General features: G+C 39.1%; 1 protein-coding gene and 1 pseudogene across 2 annotated transcripts; one reads left to right on the forward strand and one right to left on the reverse strand.

Moving 5' to 3' along the window:
* The first annotated feature begins 101 nt into the window (after positions 1-101).
* On the forward strand, positions 102-14,156 carry DPY30 (dpy-30 histone methyltransferase complex regulatory subunit). 2 transcript variants are annotated; one of them, XM_027966963.2, is made up of 5 exons: positions 102-314; positions 414-485; positions 571-618; positions 11,641-11,783; positions 13,811-14,156. In XM_027966963.2, exons 2-5 carry the CDS (start codon positions 450-452, stop codon positions 13,881-13,883), a joined length of 300 nt encoding a protein of 99 aa, XP_027822764.1. In that variant the 5' UTR covers positions 102-314; positions 414-449; the 3' UTR covers positions 13,884-14,156. The 2 variants fall into 2 exon arrangements, with proteins under 2 accessions (XP_027822764.1, XP_004006092.1); XM_004006043.5 differs by having other exon boundaries at positions 102-175.
* LOC105612687 (transmembrane protein 33-like) lies at positions 7,682-9,692 on the reverse strand (annotated as a pseudogene).
* Positions 14,157-16,134: the final 1,978 nt, after the last annotated feature.

Consider the following 16,134-nt stretch of genomic DNA (forward strand, 5'->3'; position numbering starts at 1 on the left):
TATCGCAGACAGCACGTTATACTTGCAACCCTCCGGGTCCTTCCTAGCTCGGGCCCGGCTGTACAGTTCTGCGCAGGCGCGGCAGTCGTGCGACATCCGCCACTTACGGCGGAAGCGGTTTGTGCTGGGAGTTGGAGCGGTGCAGGGCTCTTGAGAACGAACGGCTTGGGCGCGGGTAATCAGCTCCCTTTCCCCTTTTCCCCACCTCTTCTAGGTTCTTGGGAGTACCGCGGAGCTACCGGACCTGATGCGGGCGCCCGGTCGTGGACAGTCCCATCCTGCTCCTCTACAGCTCGGGGTGCTCCCGCGCCCAGGTGGGGGTGAGGGGCGGGGTCGGGACTGGGTTGGGCTCCATCCTGGCGTCTTCATCTTAAAATCTCCCGGGTAACTCACGGTTTTTCTTGTTTTCCAAGACTGGTATCCGGGGAGTGTGACTTGCAGGGTCAGCCATGGAGCCAGAGCAGATGCTGGAGGGACAGACGCAGGTACTAGGAGGCCCTGGATTTAGGGTGGCGGTGTGCAGCAAGGAAGAGTGGCTGATGCCTCTGTGACTTGTGTTTTGTTTTCTAGGTTGCAGAAAATCCCCACTCTGAATATGGTCTCACAGACAACGTCGAGGTAACTTGCCCAGTTCCTATGCCATATCTTTGCGTCTCTTAAGAGCTGCAGAAAACTTGGGATCCATTTTTGCTAGGTTGGTTTGCACAAGGGAAAACTTTATCATCATGAACCAAATAGTGTCAAATTATGGGCAGCTTATTTTATTAGCAGCACTAATGCTTCGTGGTATGTAGACGTACATACCAGCTGAGTCCAGAGGTTGAACTTTGATATAGAGAAAGAAACATATTACTAATGGAGATTGTCAGAATCGTTTTGGTTGGTGGCTGTTTATGTTCTGTTGGAATATTGCAGTGGAAAAACTGCACATTACAATTAGGAAACCCATTGTTTTTGTAGCAGATAGTGTGCTGGTGAAGTCAGCATTTAGTCAAGGTTGATATCTTTACAGAGTTCATTGGCAGGAGACATTGGAAGCTATAACACGGGTATTAGACACTGTTTTTGCCTTACATGGTTAAACCTGAATTTAGAGAGTAAGTGTGCAAAACCGTATACAAAACGAGTATACTTTTATAGAGCTTTTTCATGCAGGTATTAAGAGGTTACTTTCTAAAAGAAGAGGTTACTTTGTAAATGAGTGCTAGAACAGTTCAATTAACCAGAGCTACCCACTCCAGTGTTCTTGCCTGGAGAATCCCAGGGACGGGGAAGCCTGGTGGGCCGCCATCTATGGGGTCGTACAGAGTCGGACACGACTGAAGCGACTTAGCAGCAGCAGCAGCAGGTGGAATTGGTGAGGAATATAGAGAAAGTGTATGTGTTTTATGGGGGAAAGAAAGACATCAGTAATTAAGTATGGATAAATGAGGGCAGGAGCATTTCCAAGTACAGTAATAATAGTAATAGCTACTAGTGTTAGCGCTAAGTAACTTTTGTGTATTTTCCATCTTGCAAGGCTCAGAGAAGTTGACTAACTTGTCTAAGTTCACCAGGAAGAAAGTGAACTGTGTTTTAAACCTAGGCAGGCTGACATTTTTGAGGTGGGATTAAATCATATTGCTCATCTTGATCAACTCCAGAATTCCCTGTCATGTGGAGTGACTTCTCTGTGCCTGTAAATTGATTATTTATTGGTTTGATATCAGGGTTAAGAGAATTTGAATCTTCATGATGTAGTTTTTAATTGAGCTGCTATGCTGAATCAGATGAAGATACTCTATGCTGCTTAGTGTTTTAGTCATTTAAGAGGATTGTTTTTAGGCATCAGTACAGTCTTTTGTTGTTGGTGCTTGTATACGGAGGCAGAGCCATGATACAGTGATAACAAATATATTTTTTCAAACCTTCAGACCAGTTTCCATAGTACAGTGAGAAAAAAGGAAAGTGGAGTGATTGAATGATGGTGCTACATTATTTGGTGATTGGTTTTCTTTTTTTTTTTTTTTGATTGGTTTTCTTGCTTGCGTAATTTTGAAATGCCTGTTCTTTTATGAGTTCATGGTGATAGTAAAATAATAATTATGCTTGTTTGTTTGTAAGGTTTTACTTGGTTAAATAAAGTTAACAATCTTGTTAGTCCCTTCTTTCAATATGTTACTGTTAATTTACTTGTTTGTGATATCTCAAAGTCTGGAAGTCACTGTTCTACAGCTGTTGCTTTTCTCTTTAGAATTTGATTTTATTTTGACTATTGACTTATAATTTTTTTGGTGGTTGCTTTAGGACTTGTACAGAAGTTTAACTTCCCACAATTTACTTCCAAGTGATATCATATCTTTTCACGTATGGTATAAAGACCTTACAACAGTATCCTTCCATTTTCTCTCTCCAGGCCTTTATATTGTTGTTATCACATATTATATTTCTGCTTATGTTATAAACCCTGCAATTGATTGTTTTTATTTTTTCTTTAAAAAGTCAATTATCCTTTTTATTTAAAAATTTTAAATTGTTTACTTAATATTATAGTTACTTTATTGCTCTAGAAAATTTAATTTTTGAAACCATCAGATTACATAATAATAATGAGACTCTATCCCCTCCACAATCAACTGAAATTAATGGGCTTCTCTAACTTCAGTCAGTTCAGTTAAGTCACTCAGTCATGTCCGACTCTTCGACCCCATGAATCGCAGCATGCCAGGCCTCCCTGTCCACCACCAACTTCTAGAGTTCACTCAAACTCATGTCCATTGAGTCAGTGATGCCATCCAACCATCTCATCCTCTGTCGTCCCTTCTCCTCCTGCCCCCAATCCCTCACAGGATCAGGGGCTTTTCCAGTGAGTCAACTCTTCACATGAGGTGGCCAAAGGATCGGAGTTTCAGCTTTAGCATCAGTCCTTCCAGAGAACACCCAGGGCTGATTTCCTTTAGAATGGACTGGTTGGATCTCTTTGCAGTCCAAGGGACTCTCAAGAGTCTTCTCCAACACCACAGTTCAAAAGCATCAATTCATTGGCACTCAGCCTTCTTCACAGTCCAACTCTCACATCCATACATGACCACTGGGAAAACCATAGCCTTGACTAGACAGACCTTTATTGGCAAAGTAATGTCTCTGCTTTTGAATATGCTATCTAGGTTGGTCATAATTGTCCTTCCAAGGAGTAAGCGTCTTTTAATTTCATGGCTGCAGTCACCATCTGCAGTGATTTTGGAGCCCCCAAAAATAAAGTCTGACACTGTTTCCACTGTTTCCCCATCTATTTCCCATGAAGTGATAGGACCAGATGCCTTGATCTTCGTTTTCTGAATGTTGAGCTTTAAGCCAACTTTTTCATTCTCCTCTTTCACTTTCAACAAGAGGCTCTTTAGTTCTTCTTCACTTTCTGCCATAAGGGTGCTGTCATCTGCATATCTGAGGTTATTGATATTTTTCCTGGCAATCTTGATTCCAGCTTGTGCTTCTTCCAGCCCAGTGTTTCTCATGATGTACTCTGAATAGAAGTTAAATAAGCAGGGTGACAATATACAGCCTTGACGTACTCCTTTTCCAGTTTGGAACCAGTCTGTTGTTCCATGTCTGGTTGGAACAGTTCTAACTGTTGCTTCCTGGCCTGCATATAGGTTTCTCAAGAGGCAGGTCAGGTGGTCTGGTATTCCCATCTCTCTGAGAATCTTCCGCAGTTTATTGTGATCCACATAGTCAAAGGCTTTGGCATAGTCCGTAAAGCAGAAATAGATGTTTTTCAGCAACTCTCTTGCTTTTTCCATGATCCAGCGGATGTTGGCAATTTGATCTCTGGTTCCTCTGCCTTTTCTAAAACCAGCTTGAACATCAGGAAGTTCACATGTTGGCGAAGCCTGGCCTGGAGAATTTTGAGCATCACTTTACTAGCATCACTCATCACTAGATGAGTGCAGTTATACAGTAGTTTGAGCATTCTCTAACTTAGTAGATAAATATTTCAAAATTACAAAAATAGCTGGCTGCAGTTGAGCCATCAAGTAAGTATCACATTTCTGTGGATCAAAAAGTTGAATAAAAAGAAAACTGATGTTACTGATAAGTCACTGAGTGTATTTGAGAAATCCAAGTTACATACACAGAAGAATATTGGTTACAAAAACCATTACATTACTCAGTATTAACATTTTGCAATGTTTTAAACAGCAGTAATAAAGATCAGAATGAATTTTATAAAGAAATTGATGGAAGCTTAACAAATGTATTAAACATACAACTCAATCACAGTTGGATTGTACATCCAATTCCCCCAAACTTATCTCTGAATTGCAAAATAGAAATGTACACTGTTTACCTCTTAATTCCTCCTCTGGCCCCATTCCCAATCAATAACCTTACCTATAAACCTTCCTATTAATGGCAACCCACCCCAGTATTCTTTCCTGGAGAATCCCATGGACGGAGGAACCTGGTGGGCTACAGTCCATGGGGTCGCAAAGAGTCGGACACGACTGAGTGACTTCACTAATTAAATCTTTTAAATCAGATTTGATGGGCAAGTATACATAATCTTCTTATCTCTTCTTGCTATTCTTTGGAACTCTGCATTCAGATGCTTATATCTTTCCTTTCCTCCTTTGCTTTTCACTTCTCTTCTTTTCACAGCTATTTGTAAGGCCTCCCCAGACAGCCATTTTGCTTTTTGCATTTCTTTTCCATGGGGATGGTCTTGATCCCTGTCTCCTGTACAGTGTCACGAACCTCTGTCCATAGTTCATCAGGCACTCTTATCAGATCTAGTCCCTTAAATCTATTTCTCACTTGCACTGTATAATCATAAGGGATTTGATTTAGGTCATACCTGAATGGTCTAGTGGTTTTCCCTACTTTCTTCAATTTCAGTCTGAATTTGGCAATAAGGAGTTCATGATCTGAGCCACAGTCAGCTCCTGGTCTTGTTTTTGCTTACTGTATAGAGCTTCTCCATCTTTGGCTGGAAAGAATATAATCAGTCTGATTTTGGTGTTGACCATCTGGTGATGTCCATGTGTAGAGTCTTCTCTTGTGTTGTTGGAAGAGGGTGTTTGCTAAGACTAGTGCGTTCTCTTGGCAAAACTCTATTAGCCTTTGCCCTGCTTCATTCCGCAATCCAAGGCCAAATTTGCCTGTTACCCCAGGTGTTTCTTGACTTCCTACTTTTGCATTCCAGTCCCCTATAATGAAAAGGACATCTTTTTTGGGTGTTAATTCTAAAAGGTCTTATAGGTCTTCATAGAACCGTTCAACTTCAGCTTCTTCAGCATTACTGGTTGGGGCATAGACTTGGATAACTGTGATATTGAATGGTTTGTCTTGGAAACGAACAGAGATCATTCTGTCGTTTTTGAGGCTGCATCCAAGTACTGCATTTCAGACTCTCTTGTTGACCATGTTGGCTGCTCCATTTCTTCTGAGGGATTCCTGCCTGCAGTAGTAGATATAATGGTCATCTGAGTTAAATTCACCCATTCCAGTCCATTTTAGTTCGCTGATTCCTAGAATAACAATGTTCACTCTTGCCACCTCCTGTTTGACCACTTCCAATTTGCCTTGATTCATGGACCTGACATTCCAGGTTCTTATGCAATATTGCTCTTTACAGCGTCGGATCTTGCTTCTATCACCAGTCACATCCGCAACTGGGTATTGTTTTTGCTTTGGCTCCATCCCTTCATTCTTTCTGGAGTTATTTCTCCACTGACCTCCAGTAGCATATTGGGCACCTACCAACCTGGGGAGTTCCTCTTTCAGTATCCTATCATTTTGCCTTTTTATGGAGTTTTCAAGGCAAGAGTACTGAAGTGGTTTGCCATTCCCTTCTCCAGTGGACCACATTCTGTCAGACCTCTTCATCATGACCCACCCGTCTTGGGTGGCTCCACATTGCAGCCATGAAATTAAAAGACGCTTACTCCTTGGAAGGAAAGTAATGACCAACCTAGATAGCATATTCAAAAGCAGAGACATTACTTTGCCAACAAAGATCCGTCTAGTCAAGGCTATGGTTTTTCCAGTAGTCATGTATGGATGTGAGTTGGACTGTGAAGAAAGCTGAGCACTGAAGAATTGATGCTTTTGAACTGTGTGTTGGAGAAGACTCTTGAGAGTCCCTTGGACTGCAAGGAGATCCAACCAGTCCATTCTAAAGGAGATCAGCCCTGGGATTTCTTTGAAAGGAATGATGCTAAAGCTGAAATTCCAGTACTTTGGCCACCTCATGTGAAGAGTTGACTCATTGGAAAAGACTCTGATGCTGGGATGGATTGAGGGCAGGAGGAGAAGGGGACAACAGAGGATGTGATGGCTGGATGGCATCACCGACTCAATGGATGTGAGTTTGAGTGAACTCCAGGAGTTGGTGATGGACAGAGGCCTGGTGTGCTGCAATTCATGGGGTCGCAAAGAGTCGGACACGACTGAGCAACTGAACTGAACTGATACATAATCTTCATTATTATTTTAGAATAGATACCAAGTTCAGTCATATGCTAAATCTTCAGTTAACATGCCTTTCAAAAGGCATCTGCACTGCTGTAATTGTGAAAAGTTAGGCCTAGGAAACTGAGAAAACTCTTAGTCAAGAATCTGATCTGAGTAATTGTGTAAACTACTGAAACCTGTGTGTGCACATTTCTTAAAAAGAAGGATTTTGTATTTGAGAAATGTTACTCAATGGGTCTCTGAAAGGAAAACTGTCTGGACTACTGCTCTGGAATGTAAAATGCTAGGTGACCACTGATATTTACCCAGTTGGCTAACAAACAAGCTTATCCTGGGACCTTTAAAAAAAAATGTTCAAAGCCACAGAAGTAATTATGAAAATAAAAATTTGGAGGATCATAGCATAAGATACATATAGAATTCCTATTATAGTGATACATCCAAAATAAATCTGTCCTAACCAAGCAGCGCTTGGTTGGTTCAGAAAAAATTTGAAATTAAACATAGTGGGAAATGTTTTTGTTAAAATCACTCAAAAGTACTGAATGGCAAAAGAATACTGTCTCAAAATATGCTGAATTTACATGTTAATATAACCATAATCAACTCATGCCAGATACAAATTAAGGTTACCAATTAGATGAAAATAATTTTTAGAGCTATTTTTACAAGAGAAATAGATGTACTTCATGATTGAGGCACACTAGTCTAAAGAATTTTTGATACATTGGTCACAAGATTTAAACTTACTTACATGTTACAATAAAGTTCCTCAGTGTTTAAAAGTTTGATTTTGCATGCTGGGAAAAGGATTATTATTCTTTTGAGATGCATTTATGTAAATTGCATTGAGGGCAGTTTTACACCTGGAATTAACCATCTCTAACAGAAGTACCAGGAGAAAGCAATGGCAACCCACTCCAGTACTCTTGCCTGGAAAATCCCATGGATGGAGGAGCCTGGTAGGCTGCTGTCCTTGGGTTGCTAAGAGTCAGGCACGACTGAGCGACTTCACTTTGACTTTTCACTTTCGTGCATTGGAGAAGGAAATGGCAACCCACTCTATTGTTCTTGCTTGGAGAATCCCAGGGACAGAGGTGCCTAGTGGGTTGCTGTCTATGGGGTCACACAGAGTCGGATGCGACGGAAGCCACTTAGCAGCAGCAACAGAAGTACCAGCTACTAATAATACTCATTTATATTACATATAACTTAGCTGGATGGTAAACTATGCAAGTGTTAGTGCAATGCTCTGAAGACAGAGTCTTCTCACAAACAGTGGGCAAGCAGGTTTCATTATTAGATACTCAACAACAGCCCTCAATTTGTTGACGTCCTCTACGATATGGATTTCTTTGAGAGCGGTATTGAGGAATCTATAGTATATAATTCTTGGCCACTAAAAAAGCATAAAAACTGTAGCAGACATCAAGATTATTTAATGACAATCAACGAATTTCAGAATATTCTGTTGATTAGTGCTTAATTTATGGATGAGAGGTCTCAGTGGAGATAAACTATTTGAACCCTTTGCACTGCCTTTTTCCAGTATGTGGCAGCATGAAGCCAAGAAAATAACAAGACTGGGAGAATATTAATTGTAACTGGAGGAGTTGACAAAGATGAGTGAATACAACAGGTAGCGCCAGCAGTCCCCTAACAAAGCTCAGGCCAGGAATGCTCTGCTTAACTGGAAGCAAGTCATCTTTTGTGCAGCCTCAGAGCACTGGTCAGAGCACTTGCCAGCAAAGCACGTTGGTAACAGCGTGCCGCTTCATGCAGCCCATCAAGAGGCAGCGCAAAGAAACAGAACAGTAGAGTGAACAAGCCAGAAAGCCACATTGTTGTCTTCGGTTCACTGGCCGTCAAGACTTGCACTGTGCCCTTCCCTGGGGGGCCGTTCGTGGAATGTACGCACTATGGGGGTCCCTCACACGCATCTGGGAGGCTGTCCAGCACCAGCAAGATTTCCAGAAAGACCAGAGCAAAGGTGGAGCTACAGAAAGAGGCCCAGCAGGGTCAACCTAATGCCGCCTGCTCCAGGTGATTGCGGAGCCCGGAAGTGTTCCCTTCACTTCTGTCTAATTATCTCTTGAAAAGAGATTTAAACATTAAGAGCAAGGAGTCACGTTTATCCATATAGATATTATTTCTGGGTTCTCCAACCTTTTGTGTAGATCCAGCTTCCCATCTGGCATCATTTCCCACCCTCCTGGAGGGCTTTCTTTAGTGTTTCTTGTAGTGGAGGTCTGCTGGTAAGGAATTCTTTAAGGTTCTGAATGTCTAAAAAGTATAATTATTTTCCCCTTGTTTTGAGGTATATTTGCTGAGTGTAGATATGCTTTACTGTCTTCTGGCTGATGTTGTTTCTGATGAAAAGTGTTCTATCACTACTCTCTTTGCTCCTCCATATTTAAATGCCTTCTCTTTGTGCTTTTAAGATTTTATTACTAGTTTTAGATAACTTGATTTTGATGTGTCTTGGCATAATTTTTTGTTTGTTCTAATGTTTCTTGTGCTTAGAATTGAGTTTCTTGGATCTTTGCATTTAGAGTTTTAATGATATTTGAAAATTCAGACATTTTTTCAAATATTTTCAAGTATTTTGTTAGCTTAATCTATTCATTCTTTCCTCTGTCTTCTTTAACATATGAAATATATTATAATAACTAGCCTAATGGCATTGCCAATGCTCTCTGTATCATTTCTGAGTCTGTTTCGGTGAATTGGTTTTTCTCTTCATCATGGGTGGTTTTTTTCCTGCTTCTTGGTCTGTCTGGTAATTTCTACTGAAGGCTTTGCTCTATGCACTTTGTTGGGTGCTGGTGCATTTGTTTTTGCATTTCTTCAAACCTTGAGCTTTGTTCTGGGACATGGTCAAGTTATTTGGGAACATTTTGATCCTTTTGAAGTTTGCCTTTAAGCTTTTTTAGATGGGACCAGATTAGCCTTTGGCAACCCACTCCAGTTTTCTTGCCTGGAGAATTCCACGGACAGAGGAGCCTACACTCCATGGGATCACAAGGAGTCAGACAGGACTGAGTGAATAACCCACTGGCCTTTAGTTCATGCTTCATTTCTTCCTTGTGTATTCTGCCCCATGCTTTATGTATTACGAGGTTTTCATCTAGGTCATAGGATCATGAACTCCTCCTGGCCTGTGAAGCTCTGGGGATTGTGCCATGTGCTTCTTCCAAGTGGCTTTTTCTTCTGGCCTTGGGTAGTTCCCTCACACTCATGCTCCGACTAGTACACACCTGAAAAGTGGGGGACGATCTGTTCGTCTCTTTCTAATCAACTCCCTTCTGTGAAACTGTCCTCTTAGCACTCTGCGATTTCTAGTTCCCTTGATGTCTCTGACTTTTCAACTCTTGTCTTCTCAATTTAGGGAGACTGCAGGGCTCTGCTTGGTTCCTTCTTCCTGGGTATCATTGTAAGTTCTCTAGGCAGGATGCAATAAGCGTGGCAGTCATAGGATTCACCTTACTTTTCCCCATTTTTGTGGTCACTGTTCCACACTCATAAAAGCTTAATCTATTATGAGTATGTGTGTTAGTTTGGATATACATTTGACCCTTGAACAGCACAGGTTTGAACTGTGTGGGTCCACTTAAATGTGGATTTTTTTTCCAGTAGTAAATACTGTAGTATACTGCGTGATTTCCAGTTGGTTGAACCCAAGGATGTAGAACTGTAGATACAGAACCACAGATATGGAGGAGCCAACTGTAAGTTATAGGTGGGTTTTTGGCTGGGCAGAATGTGTTGGTGCCCCAAACCTTCATGTTGTTCAGGGGTCAACTGTAAATTTTTTTAGATTAATTTAGGATTTTGACTTTACTAAAATTAAACATTACAGTACATAGTACGTATTTAGTGAATGTTTAAATGATATAAATGAGAGAACTTGTCAAGGACCTTATTTTAGGATCTTATTAGAGTTGCTTACGTATTGCTGTTTTTTGTTGAGATATTGGGATGTCATGTAAATGACTAGTTTTTATCATATATTTGTTGAAATTTACTGATGAACAAGAAGTTTCTTAATTCATGGGCAAATAGCTATTCCATTCATTAGCGTATATAATTATTTTTATTAAGTCCAAAAATTAGACTGAAAAATCATAAACAAAACTAGACAAGTTATCTGATAGTTCTGGCAAATGTTTTGAAAAGCATGGTATGTATGTTATATGCTTAAAGTTTTTTCCCAGTTTTTACAAAATAAAAAATTTTCTTTAAAAAAACTAAGTATAGAAAAATTGTTTTTATAATTATTGACTCATTTATATCCATTCTGATATGATTGGAACAACAGTTTTCTAAATAAAAGTGCTCTTAATAGTGTTTTGACTTTTGAGATAGCCACTTATTTCTAAACTTCTGAAATGGTAGATTTTCAGAAGCACAGCTTTTTAGTAAAGCAGTTTTTGATACTCTGGATATCAGATGAATCTATATGAAAGGCCTGAATTTTCTCAAGGAGATTCTTAGGTGAAGGAAGTATAAGTCATCATTTTCTAAACATTATTTAGTATCACAGTAATGATCTTTCCCATATTAGTCATTTCTTCTGTTTTTTGGCTATTTTTACTTAATATTTTTTCTTAAATTTACTTTTAAAAATCAGATGCTTGTATTTTAAGAAGAAACATAAATGGAAAAGCATTCTCATTGTGGTAGAGGTAACTATAAAAATGAAAACAGGGAATACAAAAGAGACTACAAAACAGAGGTAATATATTTTAGCTAGACTCTGTTGCCTGTTGAAGCCTCTGAGCCTGAAACCCGTTCCCTGTCTTAAGAAGGGAGGTTAGCAAGTGTTACAGAAGTGTTAGAGACATCTTAGGACCAAACTGAGACTTTGTCTTTGATATTACCTGTGATGAAGAAATTGAAACAGAACTAGTTTTCTCACTGTGATTCAGTGCTACTTAGTGTCATGTCCAGATTCTTTTGAAGCACACTGTAAAAAGGTATTCTCAAAGAAAAAGTTCTTATTTTTGCTCCTAAAATAGGCAAAGAGAGAAAGTAAGTGTAGCATCTGGAGATAGGACATTAAAAGGATGAGAGATTATGGTACCTTCAGAAAAATTCTTGAATGACATTTAGAAATGAGTCTGATTTTATTTTGGCAGAGAGATTTGCAGTTTTAATATTTATGCCTTTTTTTTTTGAATTCTCTAGAGGATAGTAGAAAATGAGAAAATTAACGCAGAAAAGTCATCAAAACAGAAAGTGGATCTCCAGTCTTTGCCAACTCGTGCCTATCTGGATCAGACAGTTGTGCCTATCTTATTACAAGGACTTGCTGTACTTGCAAAGGAAAGGTAAGATAATAGTGTCTGTCTGCAAATGGGCTTACCAGAGAAAGCAAAATAAAAACTTCCCTGGTTGAAATATCATTAATTATGTATAGCTATTTTTTTACTGTATAAGGAACTTATAGATATTAAAGATTTTTTAAAAAGAAGTCAGACATAACCTCAGTTCAGACATTTTCTTTTTCTACTAGTCTTAGATCCTGTGTGCATATTTGTAATCATGGTATACATGTAATTTTATGTCCCGTTTTTGCACATTTAGGTCCAATTTCCGTTATTGTTGTTGGTCACCCGGTAGTTTATCTGCTTTCATTTCCTTTTGTTTTTGTTTAATTACTTCCTTATGATAAACACCCAAGAGTTGGTTTACTATTTCAAATGACATGACTATTTTTATGGTGTTTGACCCATAATAATATATTTCCATTGAAAAGTTTATACTTAAGATTCTTCCAGTGTCATCATAGCCTTAGCTACGCGTGTGTTACACACTTTTACTACGTGTGTTACACACTTTTACTACGCGTGTGTTACACACTTTTTTTTAAACCAAATTTACATTTTTTTGTTAGCAAGATTACAATTTTTTCTCTGTTCTGTACATGTTTTTTTTCCCCTGGTAAGTCTACCTAAATTATTTTTGTATAAGTAAATCAATAAATTTTTTTTGTAAGTTAATATTAGTCAATATTTACTGGGTGTAACTGGCTTCTAGGTGGCACAGTGGTAAAGAACCTTCCCTCCAATGTAGGAGAAATGGGATTGTGGGTTTAATCCCTGGGTGGGGAAGATCCCCTGGAGAAGGAAATGGCAACCCACTCCAGTATTCTTGCTTGGATATTTTTCTCAAAAGACTAATAATGAACACTGTTAAAGAAGGCCAGTATATTGGAAATTCTAAATATTACTTTAAATTCTAGAAGAGTAAAATTTGAAAAAGTTTTATTAAAGTAATACTCTATTAATAAATGCAAGTTTTTGCATTTATTGTAAAGCATTTTAGCAAAATAATCCATCAGATTATTATGTAACAAGTATTGTCTCTTTCTGCTGCTGCTGCTAAGTCGCTTCAGTTGTGTCTGACTCTGTGTGACTCCATAGACAGCAGCCCACCAGGCTATGCCGTCCCTGGAATTCTCCAGGCAAGAACACTGGAGTGGGTTGCCATTTCCTTCACCAATGCATGAAAGTGAAAAGTGAAAGTGAAGTCACTCAGTCGTGTCAGACTCCTAGCGACCCCATAGACTGCAGCCTATCAGGCTCCTCCGTCCATGGGATTTTCCAGGCAAGAGTACTGGAGTGGGTTGCCGTTGCCTTCTCCGTGTCTCTGTCTAGTTAGTTCAAAAGGCTATTTAAAGTGCTAAGAGAATATTTAGAGATTATTGTAAATCAGTTCTAAATATGCTTTTTTATAGTAGAGTTTAAAATAGATGTTCCCCCAACTTTTCATTTTCGGACCTGTTTTATCAGCAAAAAGAACATATGTAAAGGTGATAAATGTGAAATAACATTTTATTAAAATTTTTTTCCAGTTTTATTGAGAAAAATATAGACATACATCACTGTTTAAAGTATATAGCATGGTGGTTTACCACATAGGTTTAGTTAACATCCATTATCTCATATAGATACCGTGGAAAAAAAAAGAAAACATCTTTTTGTTAGGAGAACTCTTAGGATCTACTCTTTTAGCAACTTTCTTATATATCATATAGCAGTGTCAGCTATGGTCATGTTGCACATTACATCCCTGTACTTATAATTGGAGTATTGTACCTTTTGACCGCCTTCTTCCAGCTCCCCCTCCTACCCGCTGCTTAATTTTAAAATATGTTTAAGGGACTTCCTGGCAATCCAGTGGGTTAAGACTCTGTGCTTCCACCGCAGGGGCACAGGTTCAATGCCTAGTCCAGGAACTAAGATCTTGTATCCCATATGGTGCAGCCAAAAAAAAAGAAAAGATTTTATGGAACAATACATTGTTTACATCTAGAATGTAAATTTCTAAAATGTGGATTTCTTTTCCCTTACAGACCACCAAATCCCATTGAATTTCTAGCATCATATCTTTTAAAAAACAAGGCACAGTTTGAAGATCGAAACTGACTTATTGGGAAGAACAGAAAAATTTGGTTTCTACTGTAGATTTACATGATTAAGAGGCAGCTTTAATTGCCATGATTCCCCCCTCCCCCCCTTTTTGGAAGAATAAGAACCTTCAGGACAACAGAACTTATTTCGGAGTTGCAGAAGAAGACATCATTTCCCTTATTGATTTAATCACAACTTATTTAATAAATGTGTTCCGTGCAATTATTTTTCAGATTGTCTTTAACTTTGTTTTTAAAGTGACCTTCAAAATAAACTGTTGAAACATCATTATTTTACGGTAGTTTTTGTTCTATGTGCAAATATTTTATGCGGTTCAATTGTTTTCATGTATTACTTATTCCCATGAGTCTTAGCATGTTGCCTAGTTTTACAACAGTGTGAAAATACACCATAGTCAATTAGAATATAAAAAACTCTCAGCCAGTTTTTCTAGTGTTGTTTCTGGATCTCTGAGAGACTAGGATTTAGGCATCTTCAGTTTTTAACAAATGTCATTGGTGATTCTAACGCACGGTAAATTTGGAGTGCTGTTATAAGTACTGCAGAGGGTGTACAATATCCTTCGGTGCTGTCAACCTTTATGGTATTAATAGTAGATATCACTTATTATAGTTCTACTATGTGTTAGGTGCAGAATTATTTAAATTATCTCTCATGTAGCAGCTCTGCAAAGTAGATCTTGTTATTCCGATTTTGCAGATGAAACTGACTGGGAGAGGTTAAGTGACTTGCTCAAGGCCACACAGCTGGTAAGTGTTTGAGTGGGCATTGAGACCCAGTTCTACCAATGTGTTGCTGATAGCTAAGTGAGAAGTTCTTGGGCTAGTTAACATACTGCTGCTTTTTGCAATTAAAAAACACCAGCTAGTCCTTTTTTTGTCTTTCAGGTCTGCTCACTTTGTCCTATATGAAGAAATTGAGGTAATGCACTAGCTCAGAAAAGAGAAAATTGTCTGCAGAGAGCCAGGCAGGAAAAACATTTCACTAGAACAGTGGTTTCTCAACTGGGAGTGATTTCGAGCCCGTCTCCCCTCCTTTCCCAAGGGACATTAGGGGATGTCCAGAAACATTTTGGTGTCGTAACTGGAGTAAGGTGAGATTCTGCTGGTATCTAGTGGATAATTGCCAGGAACACTGCTAAATAATCTTAATGCACAGACAGCCTGGGTGTCCCACGCATTCCCCCAAATCATCCAGCTCAAAATGTCAGTAGTGCTAAGGTTGGGAAACCCTGCTTTGGAAGCATGTTAGAGACATGTCTCCAAGCTAACTAAACATGTGAAGGCAGAGTTAGAAATGTAATGCTGACATGGTATGTCTTACAGTTCTCTTTAATACAGCAAAAACTTTATAAAGTTCACTTTAATATAGCAAAAAAGGTGTGACACTTGGGGAGGTGATATAGTTTTGATGTATCTATGCGGGTTGATAGGTTTAATGGGAAAAACCTGGAAATACTGAACTCATACCCTGCTTATAGGTTTTGCAAGTATTAATTTAACTAAATTTATTTGGTGATTTGATTAATATGTTAATCTGCCTTATTAAATTTGAGTAAGTACTAATTCAGACTTCCCTGGTGGCACAGACAGTAAAGTGTCTGTCTACAATGCGGGAGACCCGGGTTCCATCCCTGGGTTGGGAAGATCCCCTGGAGAAGGAAATGGCAATCCACTCCAGGACTGTTGCCTGGAAAATCCCAGGGACAGAGGAGCCTGGTAGGCTGCAGTCCATGGGGTCGCAAAGAGTCGGACATGACTGAGTGATTTCACTATATTCCCTATAAGTACTAATTGGTTAGTCTTTTATTAAAGCATAAATAGTTTCAACAGTCTCATCAGCGATTCACATCAGAGCCACTTGTGAAATTTTTCATATATAAATATATTAAAAATATATTAAAAGTATAAATAGAAATTGTATCTGTTATCTCTCTGGATGCCTGGACCCTGGAGAGCCTGATGCAACTGGGATAGAGCCTGGGCTTCTCAATTTGAGAGAAACTCTAAGGCATTCTCATACCACCTTCGGTTAGCGACTACTTAGAAGTAATTCAGTCCTCTGCCTAGCGCTGCCTTACTTTTAGTGTTCTACTGAGTTATCTTCAAGATAGGGCTTAAATTATTCAGTCTTAAAGTTGATACCTTTTTCAGTAAGGGCTGAGAATAGGCGTGTCTTGCCGGCAGTGCACATCCTACTTAGCGCTTTCCACATGCCAAGCACCGTTCTCAATACATGAATTGTC

The sequence above is a fragment of the Ovis aries genome, chromosome 3 (assembly GCF_016772045.2).
Source record: "Ovis aries strain OAR_USU_Benz2616 breed Rambouillet chromosome 3, ARS-UI_Ramb_v3.0, whole genome shotgun sequence".
NCBI classification, from domain to species: domain Eukaryota; kingdom Metazoa; phylum Chordata; class Mammalia; order Artiodactyla; family Bovidae; genus Ovis; species Ovis aries.

Coding starts and splice junctions, on each gene's coding strand:
- DPY30 (XM_027966963.2), top strand. CDS start 450: ATGGAGCCAGAGCAGATGCTGGAGGGACAGACGCAG. Junction 486..570: donor TGCTGGAGGGACAGACGCAG/GTACTAGGAGGC, acceptor TTTGTTTTCTAG/GTTGCAGAAAATCCCCACTC. Junction 11,784..13,810: donor GCTGTACTTGCAAAGGAAAG/GTAAGATAATAG, acceptor TTTCCCTTACAG/ACCACCAAATCCCATTGAAT.